The 8,666-nt window shown below is 40.0% G+C and overlaps 1 protein-coding gene across 5 annotated transcripts in view; it reads left to right on the top strand.

The window, feature by feature from the left end:
* The first annotated feature begins 5,828 nt into the window (after positions 1 to 5,828).
* CENPC (centromere protein C) overlaps positions 5,829 to 8,666 on the top strand; it is a 93,775-nt gene continuing 90,937 nt past the window's right edge. For 2 of the 5 annotated variants that reach the window (XM_027544632.1, XM_027544629.1), the window contains exon 1: positions 5,850 to 6,081. In XM_027544632.1, the coding sequence (XP_027400433.1) occupies positions 6,064 to 6,081 (18 nt within the window). In that variant the 5' untranslated portion in view covers positions 5,850 to 6,063. Of the gene's footprint in view, positions 6,082 to 8,666 lie in introns of all 5 variants that reach the window. The other 3 variants (XM_027544627.1, XM_027544631.1, XM_027544628.1) reach the window with 3 other exon arrangements.

The raw sequence follows: 8,666 nt of genomic DNA, 5'->3' as shown, positions 1-8,666 counted from the left end.
ATTTCTTATTTTTTCTAATTATAAGTAAACTTATGTAAGTCTTAGACAAAAGCAAAAGGCACAAAGAAGACAATGAAAATTACATGTTATTCCATTATCTATACCATTAGCATTGTTTGGATGGGTATTATAACTTTTTTGGTACTTTTTCTCTATTTGTGTATATTTATATAATCAGGTAAATTCTGTACTGCTCTTTGATAAACTGCATTTTTCAAATAATGTATCTATTCAAAGTGAAAGTGAAAGTCGCTCAGTGGTGCCTACTCTTTGCTACCCCATGGATTATAACTAACCAGGCTCCTCTGTCTATGGAATTTTCCAGGCAAGAATAGGCGTGGGTTGCCATTTCCTTCTCCAGGAGATCTTCCCAACCCAGGGATTGAACCTTGATCTCCTAGAATTGTAGGCAGAGTCTTTACCTTTCAAGCCACCAGGGAAGCCCATGATCTATTCAAATAATGTATCTAGAGCACATTTATGTCAATAGTGCTTAGTCGCTCAGTCATGTCCCACTCTTCATGACCCCATGGACTGTAGCCCACCAGGCTCTCTGTGCATGGGAATTCTCCAGGCAGGAATATTGGAGTGGGTTGCCATGCTGTCCTCCAGGGGATCTTCCTAACCCAGGGTTCGAACCCAGGTCTCCAGAATTGCAAGCAGATTCTTTATCATCTGAGCCATCAAGGAAGCCCAAGTATGAATGTACATTGTTTAAATTTTTGCCTAGTACCATCAAAGTAATTTGTCTTTGCAAGGTTAAAATTGTAATGCAGAACTGTATTAAATTTTTGAAAATCTAAGTGTGTTTTAAATTACAAAAGCTCTGTTTTATGAGAAAAGAGTTATATTGTGTAGAAGTAAACTAGAGGCAACAGAAATGGAGACTAGAGAATAAAGATTTGTTATGTTCTTGTTAAGAGAAGCAGTGTATTATATAACGAAGTATAATTACAACTAAGAATCAAATGGTTGGTGCCAAAATAACATAGGAAACTTAATGCTGGATCAGTTTATACAGCACTCTAAAATTACCAGCTCAATGCAGGACTTTAAGACATAGTGCATAACATTATTATTTATTTATTTATTTATTTTTTGGTGAACATTGCTGCCATCTATCTGCATATTGCAAGCACACTTTATTAACTTGGCAGTTACAGTCCGGTAGAATCTTTGAATCTGAAAATAATTTTGTCAGAAAAACCTAAGTGAATATACTTAACAAATGGGATAAGGACATTCTCTTACATTAACAATAGCATTATAATATCTAAGAAAATTTGCAATTCTCGGTCATACAATGGTCAATATTTTACTTTTCCACTGTTGCTTAATGCTCTAATATAGCTTCTTTGATCTGAAGACTCTGATCAAAGCTCACACACTGCATTTGGTTTGTATGTCTCTCTCTCATGTTCTTAATTTTTCAAGTTAAGTTTACTGAGGTATTATTTAGTCTCTAAGTTGTGTCCCACTGTTTTGCGACTGTAGCCTGCCAGGCTCCTCTGTCCATGAGATTTCCCAGGCAAGAATACTGGAGTGAGTTGCCATTTCCTTCTCCAGGGGAGATTGCAGGCAGATTCTTTACCATTGATCGATCAGAGAAACCCCTGCTGCTGCTGCTGCTGCTGCAAAGTCACTTTAGTCGCCTCCGACTCTGTGTGACCCCTATTGAGGTATAATTTACAACAGAGTTCATTTAAAAATGAGCACAGTTTTAAGAGTTCTGAAAAATACATATAGTCATATATGTATTTTTACATATAACCACCACTATGATCAAGACATAAATTATTATTTCCACCATTGGAAAAATTTCCCTCCTGATTCTCTGTAGTCAGTGTCTTCTTCCCCCATGACATCATCCTCTGGTAACCACTGATCTCAATTCTGTTCACATAGTTTTACATAGTTATGCACATGGGTTCATGCCCAGCTCTGCTGTTTAATGGTAGTGTGATCTTGGGCAGTTACTTAAAGTCTGTTCTGTTTCTGTTGACTATAAAATGTCAATATTAGTTGTCTTTTCTCATAGGAATGTTCTAAGAATTAAATAAGTTATTGCACAGAGAACTTTTAGGATAGAACTTGCCATACAGTATGCACTCAGTAAATAATTGTGTGTATTACTATTTCAAGTGTGAGACCAAATTATATAATATAGTCTGGTTGGCAAAACTTCTGCTGCTGCTTCTGCTGCTGCTAAGTTGCTTCAGTCGTGTCCAACTCTGTGCGACCCCATAGACGGCAGCCCACCAGGCTCCCCCGTCCCTGGGATTCCCAAGTCTATAAAGCACCATAATAATACCAGTAGCCTCATTTATTGAATTCTTGCTATGTTTTAGGCATTTCAACTAGATCTCAAAACAAATTAATCCAGATTTCAACAACTTTAACATTATTCCTATTTTACAGACAGGAGAATTGAGAAACTTACAGTTTAACTTGTTCATGACGGTAGAATTAGTGAAGTAGAGTGAAACTCGGACTTGTCTGATTTTTCAGTGCTTCTTTCCTATAAAAAAAAAGTCTTTTCTGGTAACAACATTTGTTAAAACGTTACATATTAAAAAAATTTGTTCAACTCTTGATTAATGAATTTATTCAATAAATAATATATTTTATTACATAGTTACTGACTATATTCCCTATGCTATACATTTCATATCTGTGACTCATTTATTTTGAAACTGGAAGTTTGTACCTCTTAATCTTCCTCACCTATTTCTTGCCTCCCCCATTCCCCCAATAACCACCTGTTTGTTCTCTGTATCTATAACTGTTTTGATCTTGTTACATTTGTTCTTTTGTTTCTTAGACTAAACATAAAAGTGAAGTCATACAGTATTTGCCTTTCTCTTGTCAGACTTATTTCACATAGCATATTACCCTCTAGGTCCATCCCTGTGGTCAGAAATGGGAAGATTTTATTCTTTTTTATGATCCGGTTGTTGAAATCTGGATTAATTTGTTTTGAGATCTAGTTGAAATGCCTAAAACATAGCAAGAATTCAATAAATGATGCTACTGGTATTCTTAATTCATTCATCTGTTGAGGGACACTTAGGCAGTGTCCATTCTTGGCTGTTGTAAACAGTGCTGCTATGAATATAGAGATGCATAAATATTTATGAATTAGTATTTTTTTGAATTTTGTTTTCCTTGGATTAAATACACAGCAATGGAACTGCTGAATCATATGATAGTTCTATTTAAAATTTATCTCCATATTGTTTTTCATAGTGGCTATACTTATCTACAGTTCTACCAACAGTGCACAAGTGTTTCCTTTTCTCCATATATTAGCCAACACATGTTATTTGTTGTCTTTTTAATAATAGCCATCTGACCAACATATGAAGTGACTTGTCTTTGTGGTTTTGATTTGCACTTCTCTGATAATTAGAGATGTTGAACAATTTTTTTTTCTATTCTTTTTTCCAATTCTTTTCCCATTTAGGTTACTACAGAATATTGAGCAGCATCCCTGTGCTATACAGTAGGTCTTTGTTGATTACCAATTGAAATATAGCAGTGTGTACATGTCAATTCCCAACTTCCAATCTATTCCTCCCCTGTCCCCTCTTCCCTTCTGGTAACTATAAGTTAGTTTTCTAAGTGAGTCTGTTTCTGTTTCGTAAATAAGTTCATTTGTATCTTTTTTTTTAGATTCTATCTATAAGTGATATCATAAGATATTTGTCTTTCTCTGACTTAATTCACTTAGTATGATAATTTCCAGATCTATCCATGTTGCTCCAAATGGCATTATTTCATCTTTTTAACTACTGAGTAATATTCCTTTGTATATATGTACCACACCTTCTTTATCCATTCCTCTGTTGATGGACATTTAGATTGCTTCCATGTCTTGGCTACTATAAACAGAACTGTAATAAACATTGGGGTGCACATATCATTTTGAATTATGGCTTTCTCCATATATATGCCTAAGAGAGTGATTGTTGGATCATATAGGAGCTCTATTTTTAGTTTTTTAAGGAACCTCCATATTGTTCTCCATAGAAGCTGTGCCAGTTTACATTCTACCAACAATGTAGGAGGGGTCCCTTTTCATGTTGAGCATCTTTTAATGTACCTATTAATTATCTGTATGACTTCTTTCAGTTCAGTCTCTCAGTCATGTCTGACTCTTTGCAACCCCATGAACTGCAGCACGCCAGGCCTTCCTGTCCATCACCAACTCCCGGAGTTCACCCAAACTCATGTCCATCGAGTCAGTGATGCCATCCAGCCATCTCGTCCTCTGTTGTCCCCTTCTCCTCCTGTCCCCAATCCCTCCCAGCATCAGAGTCTTTTCCAATGAGTCGACTCTTCACATGAGGTGGCCAAAGTATTGGAGTTTCAGCTTAAGCATCAGGCCTTCCAAAGAACACCCAGGACTGATCTCCTTTAGAATGGACTGGTTGGCTCTCCTTAGAAAATGTCTATTCAGCTCCTCTGCTCACTCTTAATTGGGTTCTTCAGTTTTTTGATGTTAAATTATATGAACGCTTTGTATATTTTGGGTATTTACTCTTTATTGTATGTACCACTTGCAAATACCTTCTCCCCTTCAATAGGTGGCCTTTTCATTTTGTTGATAATTTCCTCCAACATGCAAAATATTTTTAGCTTGATAAAGCCCCATTTATTCATTTTTGCTTTCGTTTTCCTTGCCTAAGAGAAGGTAATCCATTTTCTGATTTGAGTTCCCTGATACATTTTTTATTAAATAATAAAAGAGGTCACAAAATCATAAAATGGTCAGGTCTAAGTCAGTCTTGTAGAAGGCAATGCCACCCCACTCCAGCACTCTTGCCTGGAGAATCCCATGGAGGGAGGAGCCTGGTAGTCTACAGTCCATGGGGTCGCTAAAAGTCTTGACACGACTGAACGACTTCACTTTCACTTTTCACTTTCATGCATTGGAGAAGGAAATGGCAACCCACTCCAGTACTCTTGCCTGGAGAATCCCAGAGACAGAGGAGCCTGTTGGGCTGCCGTCTATGGGGTCGCACAGAGTCGGACACGATTGATGCGACTGAAGGCAATGGCACCCCACTCCAGTACTCTTGCCTGGAAAATTCCATGGACGCAGGAGCCTGGTACGCTGCAGTCCATGGGGTCGCAGAGAGTCGGACATGACTGAAGCGACTTAGCAGCAGCAGCAGCAGCATTCAGTCTTCAGAGCATCTAACTTAACTTTTCCATTATGTAAATAAGGAACCTGCCAAAATGGTGCCAGAGCTTGTCATACATGACATAGCTAGTTCACTGAGCAGGTTTCAAGACTTCTAATTTAGGATTCTTTTCAGGACATCATACTTAAATGGTATGTACTTACATAGATCATTTTGTTAGCACTGCCTCACAAAAATAGTAATTCCTCTCCCCCCACATAATGGTGGGGGGAATACATCATCCATCACTATTATTAATATACCATTATTCCTTTCAGAGATGAGGCATAAGTGGGCTAGGGTGTGGCTAATGAACCTGCACAGTAAAACATTACTCTTTAACTGTTTTCAGCAATTTTTTTACCTTGTACCCTTCCAAATATTACATTTTACTTTGTAATGTAACTATCAAGAAGTTTTACACCTCCTCCGCGTGAGAAAGAGTGAGAGTGAGCCAGAAAGTGACAAGGACGCTGTGGGAGCAAGAGACGTTAAGTCTTTGGGAGGATAGGGTGGGGCTGCTGGGTGGGGCGGGCGGGGCTACTACGGGTGGGCGGGGCTACGAAAAGGCGGAGGGGCGAGTACAAGTGAGGGGGCGGGCACACAACGGTTTTCTTCCTTTGGAATCGGCAAGCCCATTTTGCGCATGTGCAGTCCGTTTTAAATTGCGTAGTAAGCGGCGCGCGGCTGGGCGGGCTTGCTCGGTAGCTTGGGGCCTCTCGGAGACCGCCCTCTCCCTTTGTCTCTCGCCTAAGGACACTGCTGGGTTTCCTTCTGGCTGGTTTTGGGGTGATTGAATCCTCGCTGGGCTGCCCAGAGCTTTGACCCGGGTAGACTTACGCCCTAAAACCCTGCCCGGTCGAAGCCGGGCCGGAACATGGCTGCATGGGGGCTGGTAAGTGCAGGCCTGGGACCGGGTGAGGCGGGGAGAATGAAGCTTCGGGCCAGCGTCGTCGCTTCTGGAGATTTCGATGGGAAGCTGCGCGAATTTTTTGAGTTGGGAAGTGAGCGGGTGCCACTATTCAGAGTTACTTTACTTGCAGTTGTTTCCTCAGGCTTTTTGTAATCCAGTTGTGACGGGTAACTTTCTCTTTGGAGAATCTTGTGATTTCTGCTTTTTAGCCTAACTTCTAGGCATTCAGCAGGTGGTTCAGTGGTGAAGAATCTGCCTGCCAATGCAAGGAGTTGTACGAGAGGAGGGTTCGATCCTTGGGTGGGGAAGATTCCCTGAAGGAAGAAATGGCAACACACTACAGTATTCTTGCCTGGAGAATCCCCTGGACAGAGGGGACTGGCGGACTACAGTCCATGAGGTCGCAAAGAATCGGACACCACTGAGCGACTGAGCTTTCAGTTCAAGTCCTCCCAATAATTTTCTGTCCTTGGTAGTGTTGGAAAGCCTTGAAATTGACCATTTCTTTCAGAATTGCTGGTGTAAAGAGGCAGGTTTCTGACAGGTTTCTGAGAGGCAGCTACTGGTTAAAAGTGTACGCGGTGAATGACTGAGGGGGCGGAAACTCATTTTTATTGGACAGTTTCTGGACTCCTTGGTATTCCCTTTTCTGTAGTTTAGATTTACGGTTTTGTTGTTTTAGCCTCTGAGTCTCGTATCCGACTATTGGCGAACTCATAGCCTGTTATGGTTATTATACGTTATACAACCCTTAGCAGCCTCTATCCTAAATTCCTAGTTTCTACTTTATCTCCCCGTTCAAGATCGTCAGCATTGATGAACTCCCATTTATATTGTATATATATGCTTGTATGCATAAAGAAGTTTATTGTGGACAAAAATTATTGCCCTCCACTTAAGTAAACAGAATCTAACCCACCTTCAGGCCACCAGAAACTGCAGCTGCCTCTAAGTGTGCCTGAGGGGACTTCAGGATGGAGGAAACAGGCTACTGGCCCTAGATAAAGAGACTTATGTGAGTCTGGACTCTAGCGCCTTCGCATTTATAGAGAAGTACTAAAATCATTAGCTTGAGGTGTCTTTTTCCGTGATTAGCAGTAGTTTTGATACTTGATTCCCGCCCCCCCCCCCCCCCCCCCCCCCCCCCGCCCCCCAGCCCAAACTCCTGTATAGCCTAGGTCCTCCGTTACCTCTTTGGAGTAGTTCTCTCTGAGAGTTTTCTCCTGAGCTATGGTCCTAAGTAAGGTCACCAAATAAAAATTATAAATTTCAAGTTGTGCATTTTTTTCAGCCGACAATTATATATAATGTAAATAATGCATGTGTTCATGGTAAAAAGTACTGTCTATACCAACACTTTAATACTGTTGACTAAAGAAAAATGCACTGTTGCTGGGTCATTTGGTAAGAGTATGTTTACTTTTGTAAGAAACCACCGGAAAAGTGGCTGTATCGTTTTGCCTTCCAAAATGAGAGTTCGCATTGTTCCACAATTGGCATTGTCATTTTTCCAGATTTTGGACACACAGTCAGATATATAGTGTTATCTGTCTTTAGTTTTCATTTCCCATTGATGTATGATGTAGAGCATCTTTTCACAAGCTTACTTGCCATAGAGCATCTTTTCACAAGCTTACTTGCCATCTGTATATCTTCTTAGGTATCTGTTTAGGTCTTTGGACCATTTGTTTTTTAATTGAGATAAAAAATATCATTTTTATTTGTTAGTGGTGCTGGGAGGCATGTGGGATCTTAGTTCCCTGACCAGGGGTTGAACCCGCACCTTCTGCATTGGAAACTGGAGCCTTAACCACTGGACCTCCAGGGGAGTCCCCTCTTTTTATTGCATTTTAAGTGTTCTTTGTATGTTTTGGATAGCAGCCCTTATCAGGTGTGCCTTTTGCAAATATTTTCTCCTGGTCTATGGCTTATCTTCTCATTCTTTCTCTCTTTTTTAAAAACCATGATCAGTGTTTTATTTATATTGATGTTGGCATGTGTTTAAAATCTATGATCAATAATAATATCAATGATATTATTAATAAACAACCTCTTTTCTCACTGTGATCTCACCTTACAAATTTCTCCTAGTTTTAGGATGATGCCCTTCAGAATATGGAAAGCTTAGACTGGTTGAAGCTTGTCTTAGTTCTCACATTGACTGCTTTTCCTGCTGCCTGCTTTTCCTGTCAGTCTTCAGTAAACATTGCCCTTGTGTCTCCTTTCAAAGTTCTCTTTACTTCTCTTTGTAATGGTCCTCCCCATTGACTGCACTTGGCTTCTCAGATTAAGGAGGAGAGAGACAACACTGAAACTGAAAGAGCAGCTGCTGGTTCAGTTTGCTGTGTCTTATTCTTTTGATCGGAGGATGCCTTATAGATCCAGTTTGGTTCTTCTCCAGTGTCATCTTTTGTGTTTGCACTTGATTTTATTACCAGTTTTTATTCAAATCCACTGGGGAATGGGACGATTTTCTACTTTTGTTTCTTGTCCAGGAATCACTTGATCATGAAAGTTTGTTGAGATTTGGCTGGGAGCAAATTCCCACAGTTCACTCCACTTCCACC

The sequence above is a fragment of the Bos indicus x Bos taurus genome, chromosome 6, assembly GCF_003369695.1.
Source record: "Bos indicus x Bos taurus breed Angus x Brahman F1 hybrid chromosome 6, Bos_hybrid_MaternalHap_v2.0, whole genome shotgun sequence".
In the NCBI taxonomy this organism is placed as follows: domain Eukaryota; kingdom Metazoa; phylum Chordata; class Mammalia; order Artiodactyla; family Bovidae; genus Bos; species Bos indicus x Bos taurus.
The sequence above is the reverse complement of the archived record's forward strand: the minus strand, read 5'-3'. Positions and strand labels throughout refer to the sequence as shown.